Raw genomic sequence first — 18,608 nt, 5'->3', positions numbered from 1 at the left:
AAAAAAAAAAAAAAAGAATATGAAGGCACCAGCCAAGGCATAAATATAGCAATTCTCCAGGTCAAACCAACAAAAGTTTCAGATTGAGGAAATTATATCTCAAGAATGAAGGTGAATCATGAATACTCCACAAATAAAGGAAAATTTAATACAAAACCTATTAGCGTGGCACTATGACAGGCTCTGTGTGCTAAAAAAAAAGGCTGGGCGCTGGTGGCTCACACCTGTAATCCTAGCTACTAGCTACTCAGGAGGCTGAGATCTGAGGATCTCAGTTCAAAGCCAGCCCAGGCAGGAAAGCCCAACTCTTATCTCCAATAAACCACTAGAAAACCGGAAGTGGCACTGTGGCTCAAGTGATAGAGTGCTCGCCTTGAGCTGAAGAGTGCAGCGAGAACGCCCAAGCCAAGTTCAAGCCCCATGACTGACCAAAATAAAAAGAAAGTACTGTTCAAGAATAATTTCTGATGTGGATGGAGATAGGAAGAAAACTGGGAAAGAGCAAGGGAAGGGGTGACATTGTCCAAAAAGAAATGTCATCTATATCTGACTTATGTAACTGTAACTCCTCTGCATATCACTTTTATTTTAAAAAAAAAACAATTTAAGTAATTAAAAAAGAAAAAAGAAGCCAGGCACCAGTAGCTCACACCTGTAATCCTAGCTACCCAGGAGGCTGAGATCTAAGGATCAGGTTTAAAACTAGTCTGAGCAGGAAAGTCCATGAGACTCTTTTTGTTATTGTTGGTCGTGGGGCTTGAAGTCTGGGTCTGGGTACGGTTCCTGAGCTCTTTAGCTCAAGGCTAGCACTCTACCACTTGAGCCATAGCGCCACTTCCAATTTTCAGGTGGTTAATTGGAGATAAGAGTCTCACAGACTTTCCTGCCCGGGTTGGCTTTGAACAGCGATCCTCACATCTCAGCCTCCTGAGTAGCTAGGATTACAGGTGTGAGCCACTGGTACCTGGCTTGTCCATAAGACTCTTATCTCCAATTAATTACAGAAAAAGCTGCAAGTGGTTCTGTGGCTCAAATGGAAGAGTGCTAACCTTGAGCAAAAGGAGCTCAGGGATAGCACCAAGGCCCAGAGATCAAGCCCTAGGCCTGGCAAAAATAAAAATTAAAAAGTAAAAAAAAGGGATAGTTTCTTTTTTTTGAATTTTAAAAAAATATTTATTTATTTTTCTTATCTTTAAGTAGTTGTACAAAGAAGTTCCCATTTTGTACTAAACAGTACAAAGTATGAGTACAAAGTGTCTGACAACATTGTTACCCATTTCTCTTAACCCAAAAAAGGGATAATTTCTGAATTGAGCATTAGTGGCTTACATCTTTAATACTAGCTACTCAGGAGGCTGAGATCTGAGGAACGTGTTTGGAATCCAGCCCGGGAAGGAAGGTCTATGAGACTCCTATCTTCAATTAACTTGCAAAAAAGCCAGAAGTGGAGTCGTGGCTCAAGTGATAGAGCAATAGCCTTGAGCACAGGACAGGGCCCAGGCCCTTAGTTCAAAGCCCCAAGACTGGCATTAAAGAAAAAAAAAAGTTTAGTAAGAATGCAGAAGAGAGAAACAGAAATAAGAAACTAATTTTAACATTTCTATGCCAATGTAATTAATTGTTATATATAGAATCACAGAGCTCAAATTCAACCATTTCTGCTATGTATCACATTAATAAGCCCTTTCAGCACTAAAAAAGGATGGGGTAAGTATAATTGCAACATATTAAAAACCATTTTTCAGGTAATCTTCAATGATGAAAGATAACTATGTCATTAAGAAGCACTAGTTGGACTGGGGATGGATATAGTTAATGGTGGAACACTGCTTAGCATGCACAAAGCCCTAGGTTTGATCTCTGGGATCATTAGGAAACAAAAGGGAGAGAGGGAGGAAAGGAAGAAGAAAAAAGAAAAAAAGCAAGAACTGCTAATAAATTAACAGAAAGCTATCCATTACTGTTAAGAACTACTGTGCTAAAAAAAATTTAACCAAATTTGGTATGTGCACAAATTTTACAATTCAGGTGGTTATTTCACTAAAAACAGCACTGTAAACAAATTCATTAAAAAATTCAACATGAAGCTTTCTACACTGTTTTAGAACCATTACACTATTTACCAAAAGCTACTATTTGTTTTTAAAACAATTATGAAGTAATTACCTTAACAATAGTCATACTTTTTTCATGCAACAATTAAAGTCTGTTCTATCATCTGCATAGTATTTTTCATAATTCACATCAAACATACAAAAAGAAGCTATCCCAAACAACTTGCTTTGTATGAAACCCTTCTAAAGAGAAGAAATTTGAGAGAAAAAAGTCTCAAGTCTGTGAAAACCAGATTACTTACCAGTAACTTGAGTTTTCCTATTGGGTCTTTTCCCTCACAGATCCACCTCTCTTGCCCTTCTGTCCAGCATGAGAATCTTCCTGATGGGCATCCACTGGAACTGAGGGGGCATGCAGTACAGACGTATATGTAAGAAAGTGGGGGGCAGGGATTTGGGAGATGCTAGAGACATGCTTCAGTGCACTTGCTTACCTTCCTGAAATTGGAAATTTCAACGGTTCCTTGGTCCTCGAGGCATTCACAATAACTTCAAAGAATGTGGATCTGTGGAGATTACCCAATAGGAGAACTCCAGTTACTGGTAAGTGATCCAGTTTTTTCTTCTCTATCAGAATAAGAAGATTATTTAATTTTATTTGAGATTACTAGCACATGTAGAACTTCAGGAGAAAGAGATGTTAAATTCACCAGAGATCTATTATAGGTACATATCAAAGCAAACATGGAAACATCTTGCTAACCAGTGTCAAGAGAAACTGCTGGCATCAGAAACTCAATGAAAGAGTTAAATGTTTTCAGCTTTTTTAAATGTCCAATATAATGACTGTAGTATTTTGGCAAACAAAAATATCAGCTATCAAACTATTCCACCCTTTCTTCACTATTAGTAAGAGGAATAAATAGTTTAATTAAATTTACCATTTCTTAAAATTGTACTAGTGTGGCTTATATGAAAATAGGTACAGTTGCCATGGTTGGCTAATGATCTTCCAAAATTTTAAAAGCATCAATATATTTTCCATTTATCACTCAATAAAAGTCTTAATCATTTGTTAGCTCAAGCCTATAATCCTAGCTACTTGTAAGGAGGCTGGGATCCCAAGGATCACAGTTATAAGTCACCCAAGGAAGAAAAGTTTATGAGATTCCATCTCCAAATAACCAGCAAAAAGGCATACTACCAGCTCAAGTGACGGGGTACCAGCCCAAGTAAGGAAGCCAAGTAACCACAAGGTTCTGAGTTCAAACCCCAGTACCAGAAAACAAACAAACAGAATAAATAGGACAAAATTCTCCATACTCCATAAAATCATGATTCTACTATAGTAATCCTAATGAAAATCTTATATTCCAATCTTATTAGCTATATTTGTATTTAGTAAAGAATGACAGTATACTTGTCAAGATTTTTGCTAGATTCCTATTTAATTTTAAGACTCTAATTGTTCTATATATGCTCTCTCTATATTTTTCTACAAATCTGGGTCTTCAAGCCTACTACTACTATTAAATGTGTTTACTTCCAAATGGTTCATTCCAAGTCTATTACTTGGGTAGTACACTGCTATGATCTGTATGTAATTTAAGTGTGTCCCAAGGAAAAGCACCTGTTCTGGAAGCTTGGTTCTCAGTGTGAGAAATGATGGAACCATTAAGAAGTGGGACCAAGTAGAAAGGAAAGAAGCCACTGGAAGCATCACTTTGAAAAGAGTGAAGTTGTTACTTTTTTTTTTTCCTAAGAGCAAGACTGGCCTTTCCCTAATTAGTTGTTACTTTTTTTTTTTCCCTAAGAGCAAGACTAGCCTTTCCCTAATCTCTGGCTTTGTGTCAAAATGTGATCTTTTGTGCACCTGGTCCTACCACTGTGATGTCATTCACCACTGAAGCCCTCACAGGAGGCCAAAGAGATAATCTGACTGAACCAGTAGCTGTCAGAAAATGCGATCTTAACCTAAGATCTAAATAAACCTCTTTTTTCTTTATCAAGTATCCAACTTCAGACATTTTGTTACAGCAACAAGTTAACAGACTGATACACAATCCCTATTTCTAACTGTAATATAAAGATAAATATTACATGCCCGTAATCCCAACATTTCAAAGGCTAAGGCAGGAGGACAAGTTTGAAGCCAAGCCTGGGCTGTTCAGCAAGACCTGAACTCAAACAAACAAACAAACAAAAAGAGCCAGGAGCTGGTGGCTCACACCTATAATCCTAGCTGCTGAGATTTGAGGATTGCGGTTCAAAGCCAGCCCAGGCAGGAAAGTCCGTGAAACTTTTATCTTCAATTAAACCACCAGAAAACCAGAAGTGGTGCTGTGGCTCAAGTGGTAGAGCGCTCACCTTGAGCTGAAGGCTGAGGGAAAGCGCCCAGGCCCAGAGTTCAAGCCCAAGGAGAGAGAGTAACAGAGAGAGAGAGAGATAATTTCTAGTTAACTAGATTCTTACTTAACTTCTAGAGTTAACTGAAGAGTATTTACATGGCACAAGGATCTACTGCTAATATTTGGATTATAGGTACAGTAATCCAAACATTTTTTAATGGTATGATCTAGGATAAACTATCTCATTATAAATCAAATGATAATTTTCTTTTTTTCATCCCACCTGAGCCATGCCTCCAGTTTATCTCTCCCTCTCTCTCTGTCCTCTCTCTCTCCCCACTCAATCTGTCCCCTTCTCTAGTATGATTATCTAGTAATTGTTCAAAGAGTTTCATTGTGGTATTTGCATACATGTATACAATGTACTCTGATGAAATTCATGCCTCTACTATTTTTTAACCTTTTAAAAATAATTTTAATCAAGCTTCATTATTCTGCTTTCATCCATGTATGAAGTATGTACTTTGGTTTGGGGACAGATCTCACTGCCCTTGCTTGGACTGGCCTTAAGACTCTGTATCCTCCTGTCCCTACCTCCCAGATAGCTGGGACTATAGGTCTGTGCCACCATATCTAGCCCCCAGTTTTTATTTTTAGCAAATGTTGCCTCCATTTACATTTAAGTAATACAGACTTAGAATCAAATGCACCATATAAGGGAATCAAAACATCTATAAAGCTGAGGTTGTGGTAGCTCACACCTATAATCCTAGCTACTCAGGAGACTAAGATCTGAGGATCACAGTACAAAGCCAGCCTAGGCAGCATTAAGACTCTAATCTCAAGCAAAAAGCCAGAAGCAGAGCATACCTCTGCTCAAGTGGAAGAGTGCCAGCTAAGCCAGAGAGGAAGGCCATGAGTTCAAGCCCCAATACTAGAATAAAAAATAAAATAAAAAACTTGAAAGTATTTTAAGGTAATCAAAAGGATAACTTAAAGTCAGACTGGCATCGAAAAGTATATTTGTTATCTTTCCATAAACTCAAATAAGATTTTTTTTCATGTGTGCTTGAGGTTGAGCCTAGGACCTCATGTACGCATTCTACATCCTCTGCCCTAAAATAGATTTCTATCAGAAGAACTCAGAATGAAAAAAGTGTTCAGAGATTAGGATGCTTTATTTAAAAGTATCCTGTATGTGACTCCTAACAATTATAATGTTCATCAATAAACTGGCATTCCTTAATAATCAAACCAAAATAAAACATTTCACTGAGGAAAAGTTGCCTCACAAAGTTAACATGAGCTGTGCACTGGTGGCTCATGCCTATAATCTTAGCTACTCAGGAGGCTGAGATCTGAGGATCATGGTTCGAAGCCAGCAGGAAACTCTGTGACACTCTTATCTCCGATAAATTACTCAAAGAAGCCCGAAGTGGTGTTGTGGCTCAAGTGGTAGAGCACTCAACTTGAACATAAGAAGCTCAGGGACAGTGCCCAGGACCAGCAAAAATAAATCAGTTAATTAATTAACATAAACTTATAAAGAAACTGCTCTGCTTAGAATGTGATCATTAACCTTCACTTCCACAACCACCCCTGGCTTGAACATTACAGTAAGTTCTGATGGTTTTGCAGATACATTATTTCAAATTTCCAACTAACATTTAAAATTCTAAGTTTTTTCTTCATATAAATCTTGGATTGGGAATTCTAACAACAGTGTGACCAAGTTTAAGATTTTATACTTGTTTGTATGTATTTAAAGTGACATAACTGATGGTTCAAGTAAGAGCTGTGTGTACATACACAGAGAGATAAACAGATACACAACTGAGCCAAACTTTCAATTAACCAAAACAAGATCAACTAACCTAATAAAGGATGTTACTTATAGAAACTGCATTTTTTTTTTTAGCTCCTTTAGACCATCAAAGACCTTAGGTAAAGTGCGCAATCTTGTGTGATCTCATTTTCTTAGCATTACCTTCACTATCACTATCAGCCAAGGGAGAAAGGCTCTAGAGGCCATATGAGTTATAAACTGAAATTATGAGATGGATAGTTTGCCTTTTTTTGGTATATAATATAATCTATTAGGTTGATTGTATCTTATACCCTATGTATACTTATACATAGTTCTATGCGTACTTATACTTCTCTCAAGTCTCCCAAATTATAAATATCATTTCATTTCCTAATGAAAAATCTCCTTTCCCTCAGATTTATTCCACAATGTCTTCCTATCCTAACCAATAAGGAAATTTGTTAAAAACAGCACTATTTTTTTATTTATCCAACTGAGTCTAAATGAAAGATGGCGGAAGTGGCGCTGTAGCTCAAGTGGTAGAGCGCTTGCCTTGAGCTGAAGAGCTGAGGGACAGCGCCCAGGCCCAGAGTTCAAGCCCCACAACCGACCAAAAAGAATATACTTCCTTTGGGGCTGGGAAGGTGGCTCAGTGGTAGAGCGCTTGCCTTGCATGCGCTGGGTTCGATTCCTCAGCACCACATAAGCAAAAAGAAAAAAGCTGGAAGCGGCGCTGTAGCTCTAGTGGTAGAGAGCTAGCCTTAAGCTGAAGAGCCTCTGAGGGACAGAGTTTAGGCCCCACGACCGGACCCAAAAACAAAACAAAGAAAGATGACAAAACTACATTCATTTGTAAAATGAAAAATGCAAAACAGAACCCAATTCAGAGCAATTGTGAGGATTAATTAATGTAAATTATTTACAAATAATACCTGGAAGCTAGCCACATATCTAAGACTATTAATACAACCATCCAGATATAGTATTACCTTTAAGTGATTTTGTCTCAAAATAACAACAAAAACAAAAAGTTGAGAGTTGTATCTTGGTGGTAGAGGCCTTGCCTAATGCATTTGAGGTCCTGGGTGCAATCCCTAGAAACACACACACGCACGCACACACACGCACGCGCGCGCGCACACACACACACACACACACACACTGAACTACTACAGTACCACTAAATATTAATAAATTTTTTAAAATACTTATGGTTTAAATAGAGTTCATGAAACACTCCAGACGTTTACTAGGTAAATCAATCATCATTATAATCATCACTAGAAGCCATCAGCTTGGATCTACTTTAGTAAGGTCTTTGAAGTTGCTAGAAACATTTGTGTAAGTTGTTTCCATATTCCCATACCTGAACGTTTTTTGTTGGCAGTACTGGGGTTTAAACTCAGGGCCTTGTGCTTCCTAAGCAGGTACTCTATCACTGAGACATACCCCTAGTCCATTTTTGAAAAAGGGTCTTGCTTCCTGTCCAGGTGCATTCCTGGACTGCCATTTACCTATTTGGGGCTTCCTATTATTGTAGTATTATAGGCATATACCACTACACCCAAATACTGGTTGAGAATCCTGTACTACCTGATTCTTGATGACTGGGTTGGTACTAAACCATGATCCTCTTAATTTCAGTCTCCCAAATAGCTAGAATTACAAATGTGTGCCACCAGTATCCAGCCCAATGCCTGACTTTTATGGTTACAACCAATAACTAATAATCAGTTGCTTATTCCAACTGCTGACAAATTCTACAATGAAAATATGAGCAAGAAACACATATCATTGTTCTTGACTACCATTTGATGGACAAGACATTAATATCCAAACTTCTTTGAAAATGAAAATACTAACTAGGTAAGTTCTAGCTTCCAGAAGCTTGCTTTAGCCAGAAGAACACTCTATTGACCTATTTGACATTTTAAGTTCCCTTTCAAGAAAAATCCTACAATAGTTTTAAACATTAATGGATAACACTTTCTCCTCTAGTTACTAAGATAGTCTACAATAATCTCACCTCCCATACTCAGACCCTTGTGTAATCTCCTCCTAAGTGTGGGATGAATTTAGTGACTCATTTCTAATGTACAGAATTTGGTGAAAGTTATGGGATATTACTCCCAAAAGGAATTAAAAAGACTGACTTCCGTCGGGTGCCAGTGGCTCACACCTGTAATCCTAGCTCCTTAGGAGGCTGAGATCTGAGGATCACAGTTCAAAGCCAGCCCGGGGAAGGAATGTCCTTGTGACTCTGATCTCCAATAAACCACTACAAAACTGGAAGTGGCACTGTGGATCAAGTGGTAGAGTGAGCTGAAGAATGCAGGGACAACGCCCAAGCCCAGAGTTCAAGCCCCACGACCGACAAAAAAAAAAAATCAAAAAGACTGACTTCCATTTTAGAGACTTTGCCTCATTGTCAGGTATCTTGCTTTAAGGAAAGCTAACATGTATATGTTTAAAGCAGCTCTACTTTATAGAGAAGCCCACACAGCAAATGACTAATGCTAGCAGCCCAGGGGGTAATGTGGAAGCAGTTACTCTAAGGCCTGCTGACAACCACCACAGTGAGCTTGGAGGTAGCTCTTCCTCTCAGTGGGTACTTGTAGCACTGTGAGTGAAAAAAAAAAAGAACATACTTACAATACTAAGATTAACATGGCAAGATATAGTATATGCAGGCACTCCTCTAACACTATGGTGGAACATATTGCTACAATTAATACATACTATAATATTTTTAAAAAATAAATGACAGTAAAGTGTGTCAAGCTCTATTGAGGGGTGTAGGTGCCAGCAGGAAGGGGGAAGGCTAATGAAGAAGGTGAAAAGAGATAATTATGGTCCAAGTGCTGGGAAAAAAAATAGTGACGTTTCTCAGGCCCATCTTAGGCCTCTTTCCTCATGCTGTACAGTCTATTCTCTCCTCAACCTACCCATTCCTTTGGCTTCCAGTCAGTAATACATCTTATGACTATCAAATAGTATATCTACAGTTCTCTTTCCTAAGCTTTACCCCACATATCCAACTACGCTCTCAGATTCTGCCAAGAACCTTAAACTCAATATATCTAAAAATGAACCTATCCACCAAACCTGTCTCTGTGAGAAGTACCACTATTCACCCAGCTGCTTTATTATACCACCATTGTACAGTACATTCATTCCTGACTCCTCTTGGCTCAACCCAATTCCTACCTCCCCTGGTCTTATCCAATAAATCCTTAAGTATATAAATTTTCTCCTGAACATATCACAAATCCATTCATTTCCTCCTTGTTTCTTGCCTAGACTGCTACAATAACTTCTACTAACTGGTTCTCTGCATGTAAAGATTTGACAAACAAGCATGACACAGAATAAAATGCTATGGCTGTTGTTCTAATAATGCACTGTACTGGTGGCCAAAGAGAACACTTTAAAAACTGCCGAACAAGTTCCCCATAAAGATACTGTTGATCCACGAAAGTTCTTTTACCCAAATAAATGAGCATAATTAAACACTCATCTAATTCAAAGTGAAATACAAATGCTCCATAGGAAAAAAATAAATAAACAACAGTTTAAAGTAGCAGCAGAATCAGATAAATGATAGAGGCTTCTGCAATTCAGTTAAGCATTATTTCCAATAAAAGACACTGTAACAAGCATTGAGAATTTCTATTAATGGTATTAAGATCCCATTATTAACTGAGAATTATGATAAATTCATTGTATCACAGATTTATTCAGCACCAAAAAGTACAACGGTAAGATGGTAAACTGAAATTTAGTTCACAGACTTGGACCCAGACAACAGTCCAGGAAGGTAAATACAATAATCACTCTTTGCATTGAACACTTTAAATGTAAGAGCATTTATTGAAGCCTAGGGGCAAAGGAACACTTTTTCAGGGAGATAATGCTTAAGCAACAACAACAAAAAAAAAGAAATTGTAGAAGATAGGGAATTACAGCTTAATACTGAAAAGGCCACAGTGACCAGGAGGGAAGGGGAAGAGGAAACATACCCATGCAAATAAAAACAAATAAATCAAAACAAAAATCCCACCAGTTTAGCTGCTCAATTCTTAAATCTGACACAAGATTTACTGCTATACTAGCAGGGTATATCCTAGATGCTAAAGCTTACTGTTTTGGCCCAAACATTTATTTGATTGTAAACATCAGAACACTGAGAGATTAAGTCATTCACAGATTCCCATTCATTCTCATTCTCTTTCCCCCATCTCTTGCATGGACAGGGAGGAAAGAAGTAGTAAAAATAAAGGCAGAATAGAGGCCAAGTGGATAGATAAAAGTATCCTTGAAGCAGCCAGGCACCAGTGGCTCATGCCTGTAATCCTAGCTACTCAGGAGGCTGAGCTCTGAGGATCACAGTTCAAAGCCAACCCCGGGGCAGGAAAGTCTGTGAGACTCTTTATCTCCAATAAACCACTAACAAACTGCAAGTGGCACTGTGGCTCAAGTGGTAGAACACTCGTCACCTTAAGCTAAAGAGTGCAGGACAGTGCCCAAGCCCAGAGTTCAAGCCCACAATCGACAAAAAAAAGTATCCTTGAAGCAATTTATGGGAAATGTCAAACACTTTTCTCTTGTGCTCTGGTTTTATTAACTAGTATAACCTAAATGTTTCACAACAGGAACTGCTATACATCTAAGTGTATGTCTATGTTTGCTATTATATCACCACTTGTATATTTGGTTGCTGTTAACTTTTATTTTGTGGGGAGCAGGGTAGTACTAGAGTTTGAAATCTGGGAGCTCACTTGACAAATGTGTACTGCTTGAGCCATGCCTCCCTCTCCTTTTCACCTTGGTTATTTATTTTCAAGGTAGAGTCTCACTTTATATTACTATACTGAATGCACATAAAAATTAGCAACACATATGTAAATGTAAAAATAAAGCCAGGTGTCAAAAAGCCCAAGGACAATGCCAGTGCCCTGGCCGAGTTCAAGACCCAGAACTGGCACTAAAATGAATGAATAAAAAATTTGCTGCCAAAACAAATAAATAAAACCAGATTTTTGTTGTTGTGGGGTTTGAACTCAAGCCTGGGTGCTGTTGGTGAGCTCTTTTGCTCAAGGCTAGCACTCCATCACTTTGAGCAACAGTGCTACTTCCAGTTTTCTGGTGGTTAATTTGAGAAGTCTCACAGACTTTCCAGCTTGTGTTGGCTTCATATGGTGATCCTGAGATCTCCTGAGTAGCTAGGATTTAGGCATGAGCCACCAGTACCCAGCATACCAGATGTTTTCAAGGACTACAAATATGAATATATATTAAAGTCCCATGTGAGTGTAAGAGAACAATATTACAACTAAAATGTAAACTGTCAATGTTACTGAAAAATCAGTAACAAAGAAATATACAATTTGATGGCATTCAAATTTAACGTATATTTCATCTGTAAACTGTGCTACTTGTTACTAATTGATTATGTGGCTCTGAGCCTTGTCAGCCTTTTTTTTTGGGGGGGGGGGTCCGGTCGTGGGCCTGAACTCTGGGCCTGTGTGCTGTCCCTCAGCTCTTCAGCTCAAGGCTAATGCTCTACCACTTGAGCCACAGTGCCACTTCCAGCTTTTTTTTCCTTCTGCTTATGTGGTGCTGAGGAATTGAACCAGGGCCTCATGCATGCAAGGCAAGCGCTCTACCACTGAGCCACCTTCCCAGCCACTCCCAGCCTTGATTAAAAAAAAACAAAACAGCAAAAGTGACTAGGAGTAGGAATAAGAAAAAGACACAGAGGAGGAGGAACAAAAAGCTTTACAAGAAAGCAAGCCTCGCCGGGCGCTGGTGGCTCACGCCTGTAATCCTACATACTCAGGAGGCTGAGATCTGAGGATCATGGTTCAAAGCCAGCCTGGGCAGGAGAGACAAGGAGAGACCGTGAGACTCCTATCTCGAATAAACCACCAGAAAACCGGAAGTGGCGCTGTAGCTCAAGTGGTAGAGCGCTCGCCAAAGAAAGCCTCATGTGAGCTGAATTGCTCAGGGACAGCTCCCAGGCCTAGAGCTCAAGCCCCAAGACTGACCAAAAAAAAAAAAAGAGAGAGAGATCTTTCATGGGATTGTTTCTAACATATTTATAAGATTATGTCTTTGTTGCTTTGTATGTTCCTCCCCCATGGTATAACCCCTGCTTTCACTATATATGATGCTGGTATATGTGGAGGGAAAAAACAAATCGTTAAAACAGGGATACAGGAGGACCCACTGCAACAATGAGATGTACAAGTCATTATGTTGAAAAGTGAACTTTACAACTTTGGTGAGGGGGAAGGATAGGAAAGGATGGGAAGGGGAAACAAAGGAGGAGGCTACAATGCTTGATAAGAAATGTACTCATTATCTTGACCATGTAATTGTAACCCCTCTGTACAGTTTTTTCACAATAAATAAAAATAAATTATAAAAAGAAAGCAAGCAAGCTTCAAATCTTTCCCATCACCAAATAAAACTCGTATTAGCTCTTGTTAATACTTCTTGAACAAGGCAAAAACTAATCACAATCAAGTTAGCCTATATTAAACAGGAGTGGTAAGAACAGTGGTAGAGCAGGTTAATGACTTTCAAACGTGTTTTGCCAAGCATTTGTATTTAATAAGAAGTGTTAAATCCTAATAAAGTATAGAAAAGCAAAGAGTATTTGAAGTTTGTGAGGCTGCACTGAGCCCATTGGCCTGCTCCAATTGATAGCCATTAAGACAATTGTATGAAATCTGAGGGCTCCAATGAAAACAATTCAAAATCACAGGACCCTTTTAAAGCAAAGCCAGATCTTTTCCATCCCAAGAAACTTTCTCTCTTTTTTTTTTTCCCCCAGGGCTGAGGACCGAACCCAGGGCCTTGCACGCGCCGGGCGGACGCCCTTCCGCTGGGCTAAACCTCCAGCCCCCATCCCAAGAAACTTGTAACTTAAGTTTAACTGCCAAACCCATTTCTCCTTTACCCCATTATTTCCTGCAACTTGCTCTCTTACAAGAGATTTTGTGAGGTTGGGTAATGGGTATCAGAGTCAGGATGAGAAGAAGGAAGTGCAATGTTTTTTGGACCTAAGAGGCTATTACGTTCACAGAGGGATGTAAATGTCTGCTAGAACTGGGGCACTGTAGATACAGACACAGATAAGAGAGAAACCCACACCCCCACATATCTTTACACACATGCATGTGCTTGCACACATCTGTATGTGCATGTACAATCCTGCCTTTTAGAAAAAAAACAGTTCACAAGAAATAAATTCCTGAGTCCTCTGGATATTTTATCATGACAAAATTAGAGCAGTGTACCTCAAGCCATAATGTGCATACAAACAACTTAAAATGCAGGTGCTGATGCAGGAAGTTTTAGTGGGGCTTATGAGTCTGCATTTCTGTTACACTCTCAGGGGATGTTAATGCCACTGGTTGATGACCGCAGTACCAGAACAAAGGATTTCAGAATAGTATGTCACAATATATACAAAATTAGGGGGAAGACTTAGTTAGAACTGCTCCATTAAATGAGCCCACAAACAAACTGATTTTTTTGTTTTTGGGTCCGGTAGTGGGGCCTGAACTCTGGGCCTGGGTGCTGTCCCTCAGCTCTTCAGCTCAAGGCTAGCGCTCTACCACTTGAGCCACAGCGCCACTTCCGGCTTTTTTGTTATGTGGTGCTGAGGAATCGAACCCAGGGCAACATGCCATGCAAGGCAAGCGCTCTACCACTGAGCCACCTTCCCAGCCCAAACAAACAAACTGATTTTTGAGCACTATCCCTGAGCTTCTTTTTTTTTGCTCAAGGCTAATGCTCTACCACTTGAGCCGCAGTTTCACTTGGTGATTTAGCAGAGATAGAGTCTCATAGACTTTCCTGCCTGGGCTGACGTCAAACTGTGATCCTCAACTCTCAATCTCCTGAATAGTTTGAACTACAGGCATGAACCACTGGTGTCTGGTTACAAACTGATTTTCTGAGGACTTCTCAGAAATTTTAAATTCATTAAAATCGAAGAGGATGCTATATACAGTATTTTCCATCATTCTTTTTTTTTGGGGGGGGGGTCAGTCATGGGACTTGAACTCTGGGCCTGGGCACTGTCCCTCAGCTCTTCAGCTCAAGGTTAGTGCTCTACCACTTGAGCCACAGCGCCACTTCTGGCTTTTTCTGCTTATGTGGTCCTGAGAAATTGAACCCCAGGCCTTATACATGCAAGGCAATCATCCTACCACTGAGGCACCTTCCCAGCCTGAAAATTCTTTTAAAACAGTTATGCAAGAATGAATAGAGGGCTGGGAAGATGGTTCAGTGTTAGAGTGCCTGCCTTGTATGCATGAGGCCCTGGGTTCAAGTGCTCAGCACCACATAAGCAGAAAAAGCCAGAAGTGGCGCTGTGGCTCAAGTGGTAGAGCACTAGCCTTAAGCTGAAGAGCTGAGGGGACGGTGCTGAGGCCCAGAGTTCAGGACCCACAACCAGAAAAAAAAAAAAAAAAGGAAAGGAAAAAAAAAGAATTTTCTCTTGGACCAGTATTTGTAAGCAGCACAGAAAGATAGAGTAAGCGTAGTCATATGAAATAAGAGGCCCCTGATTAAAAAGTTCCCTCCTAGGGCTGGGAATGTGGCTTAGTGGTAGAGTGCTTGCCTAGCATGCATAAAGCCCTAGGTTCAATTCCTCAGTACTACATAAACAGAAAAAGCTGGAAGTGGTACTGTGGCTCAAGTGGTAGAGGGCTAGTCTAGGCCCTAAGTTCAAGCCCCAGGACCAGCAAATTAACAAAAACAGACATGAGCATTACATGGTTCAACCCATATATGTCTAAAATTATCAGTACAAAATTTACTCCATACTTTATTTTTATTTTTTTTATTGTGAAAAAACTGTACAGAGGGGTTACAATTACATGGTCAAGATAATGAGTACATTTCTTATCAAGCATTGTAGCCTCCTCCTTTGTTTACCCTTCCAATCACTTCCAAGACTCCCCCCCACCCAATCCTCCCCCCCTCCCCATCAAAGTTGTAAAGTTCGTTTTCAACATGACTATGTGTACTTCTCATAGTTGCAACGGGTCCACCTGTATCCTTATTTAAACGACTTGTTTTTCCCCTTCCCCTCCACAAATTAAACCAACATCAAATACAGTAAGAGCAGGGGTTATACTGTGGGGGAGGGACAAACAAAGAAACAAAGAAATAATCATATAAATGCGTTAGAAACAAATGCATGAAAGAAAAAAAACATTTCAATACATATCTTAGGGTTCATTTTCCTAACATCACCTTATCTGACCTTTTCTGCTTGCCTCATACATATACTAACTATTGCAAATGAGGGAAACCATGGGACCTATGTTTCTTTGGGCCTGGCTTACTTCACTTAATATAATTTACTCCATACATTTATACATATAATCAAAATGTTTATATATTATACTGCCAACCACTTTTAATATTTACAAGCATAAGAGAAAAATAACATTTATTGGTATTTCTCCTGAGAAACACTACGATATCAAAGAAACCAGGATATATTAAGAAAATAAATGTTACTATAAAAGTCATCAAAATATAAAGTTTGTTAACATTTTGACTTCAAAAGCATTAAAATAGGAAGCCATTTCAGATTTTAAAATTGCAACAATTTAATTCTTAGTTACAAATAGTAGCTTTAGTGTAAATAGTCATCTATAAGCATAGCACTAGATCTAGGTATAAGGAAAATTCCAAGAAGAAATCCTTAGGAAGATATTTGCCAGCAAAGAAATGTAAATTCTCTCACAGCCAAGCAATGAAAAGGGATCTCGATATCTGAACCTCACACAAATCAGCTACTGACATTGAAGAAGTTACAATTTCTCTGGGCTGTTTTGTTATTTTCACTATCAACAGGATATTAGGCATGAGTTAAAAAAAAACCCAAAAAAGTCTCCAGTGCAGATTGTTCATTACCTGTTAAGTTTTTTAAGATAATACCATAAGAATTTTCTAAATGTAGGTGAGAATCCCAACAAGAAGGAACCAATAGTAGCCTGAACTCTTTTTTTTTTTTTCAGCTTAATAATAACATCTACCATAAGCCTCTGAAGACTTCCCTCTAACAACTATTTATTCCTCTGAAGGTGACAAATAGTAACTAGTCTGTATCAGGAAATGACCAAGCATGTTGGAGACACATAAAAGCTTCCTTTCTAGCTCCAAAATTCTGAATAATTCTATATTTCTCTATAATAAAAAATGTTACCAATAAATACAGAATCCTATAAAGCACATGATTATCAATCACAGAATAGATCCTGTAACAAAAGATACTTAGTAATCATGAAGGCCAATTAACAAAACAATGTAGATGTTCAACAAACACTTGATTAATATTTTGAACTCATTTATTTATTATTTATTTATTTTGGGTTGTGGGGCCTGAATTCTGTCTTCTCAGCTCTTCAGCTCAAGGCTAGAGTTCTACTGCTTGAACCACAGTGCCACTTCTGGCTTTTTCTGCTTATGTGGTGTGAGGAATCAAACACACTGAGCTACCTTCCCAGTCCCTCATATATTATTTTATACACATGCAATACCACTAAAACTAAAAATTCTTCAGAGAATTATTTAGGGGAAACATCAGTCTTTCTAACAAGTATGGTGGCCTATATCTAACCTTGAAGGAAAGAGGACAGTTTCAATAATATCCTCTTTACCAAAGCAGAATGAGTGGGATCAACCTGTAGTCAGGCAACCTGGGTTTCATCTAAGCTCTGATTCATTCTTATCCCTAGATGACCATTTTCTCACCAGCTGTATAGGGTGCTCTGACAGCCTATGAAAGGCTATATGGAAATGTTCTCTGAACACAATAATGCACTACACATACAAGTGATGAGATAGTGCTGTAACTAAATTCCCACCTCCAGAAGCCAACAATAGTAATGAAAAACTAACTCAGCAACAACAACTAGTTATGGTCACCATTTACTAAGCAACTCTAGATCCGCCACTATATAAGTGCTTTGTAAGAAGTGTGTAATCTCTCAACAATGATTTTTCTAAAAGGAGAGGGAAAAAACCACCAATGCCTGACTAGCACATTAAAGATCACTGGCAATATAACCAACAAGGTAAGTCAAGAAACTAAACATAAAACTTAATAATATAATTCTATTACTAAAAAAATAATAATAGATTTTTTTGGCAGTATTGGAGTTTGAACCCAAGATTGCTAAGCAGAACTTTACCACTTGAACCTCGCCCATAGCCATCTTTTGCTTTAGTTATTTTTCTGATAGGGTTGCATATGCCCAGGCTGGCTTTGAACCATTATCCTCCTGATCTCTGCCTTAAGTTGTCAGGATTAAATACATGTACCTCTTGACCTATCATAAAATTATCTTATTTCCAAAAGACAATTATTAAAAATTTTTCTTTTGCCAGTACTGGGTCTTGAACTCAGGCCTGGGCACAATCCCTTAGCTTTTACACTCGAAGTTAATGCTCTACCAATGAAACCACACTTCTAGTTGTTTTGTTTTTGTTTGTATTTTGGTGTTCAATAGAAGATAAGAATCTCACAGAATTTCCTGCTGGGACTGGTTTAAACTGGTACCCTCAGATTTCTGGCCGAGACTACAGGCATGAACCATGGAAACCTGACTTGACACTATTTTTTAGAGCTTATTTCCTGGCCAAGCTACCTCAAACCCATGATCCTCTTGTTCTCAGACTCTGAAGTGCTTGATACTCCAGTGTGTTCTATCATGTTGAACCCATTGGGATTTTTTTTTTTTTTTTTGTCGGTCATGGGGCTTGAACTCTGGGCTTGGGCGCTGTCCCTCAGCTCTTCAGCTCAAGGCGAGCACTCTACCACTTGAGCTACAGCGCCACTTCCGGTTTTCTGGTGGTTTATTGGAGATAGGCGTCTCAAGGTCTCTCCTGCCCAGGCTGGCTTTGAACCGAGATCCTCAGATCTCAGCCTCCTGAGTAGCTAGGATTACAGGCATGAGCCACCAGCGCCCGGCTCCATTGGGATTTTTAAAGTACTAAACAGACATATAAATTCAGCAATCCAAACCATCTGACATATATCTGTCAAAGGCTTGACATTTAGTAGAAAATTTTAATCTACTGAAATATACTGAAATAACATAACAACTAATGCCCTAAAAACACCAGTTTCAGCCAGGTGTCAGTGATTCATGCCTGTAATCCTAGCTACTCAGGAGGCTGAAATCTGAGGATCATGGTTCAAAACTCTGTGAGACTCTTATCCCCAATTAACTGCCAAAAAACAGAAAGTGGCACTGGGGCTCAAAGTAGTAATGCCAACCTTGAGTGAAAAAGCTCAAGAACAGTGCCCAGACCCTGAGTTCAAGCCTTATGACCAAAAACAGAATCCAGAAACACATAAAAAAAATA

The 18,608-nt window shown here is 39.0% G+C and overlaps 1 protein-coding gene across 2 annotated transcripts in view; it reads right to left on the bottom strand.

Annotated features, from left to right (window-relative positions):
- Positions 1-18,608, bottom strand: part of Yaf2 (YY1 associated factor 2) — a 114,151-nt gene that overhangs the window by 61,890 nt on the left and 33,653 nt on the right. The window contains exon 2 of one of the 2 annotated variants that reach the window (XM_013018795.1): positions 2,549-2,620. In XM_013018795.1, the coding sequence (XP_012874249.1) occupies positions 2,549-2,620 (72 nt within the window). Of the gene's footprint in view, positions 1-2,548; positions 2,682-18,608 lie in introns of both variants that reach the window. The other variant, XM_013018794.1, reaches the window with a different exon arrangement.

The sequence above is a fragment of the Dipodomys ordii genome, unplaced genomic scaffold (genome assembly GCF_000151885.1).
Source record: "Dipodomys ordii isolate 6190 unplaced genomic scaffold, Dord_2.0 Scaffold42, whole genome shotgun sequence".
Lineage (NCBI taxonomy): Eukaryota > Metazoa > Chordata > Mammalia > Rodentia > Heteromyidae > Dipodomys > Dipodomys ordii.
The sequence above is the reverse complement of the archived record's forward strand: the minus strand, read 5'-3'. Positions and strand labels throughout refer to the sequence as shown.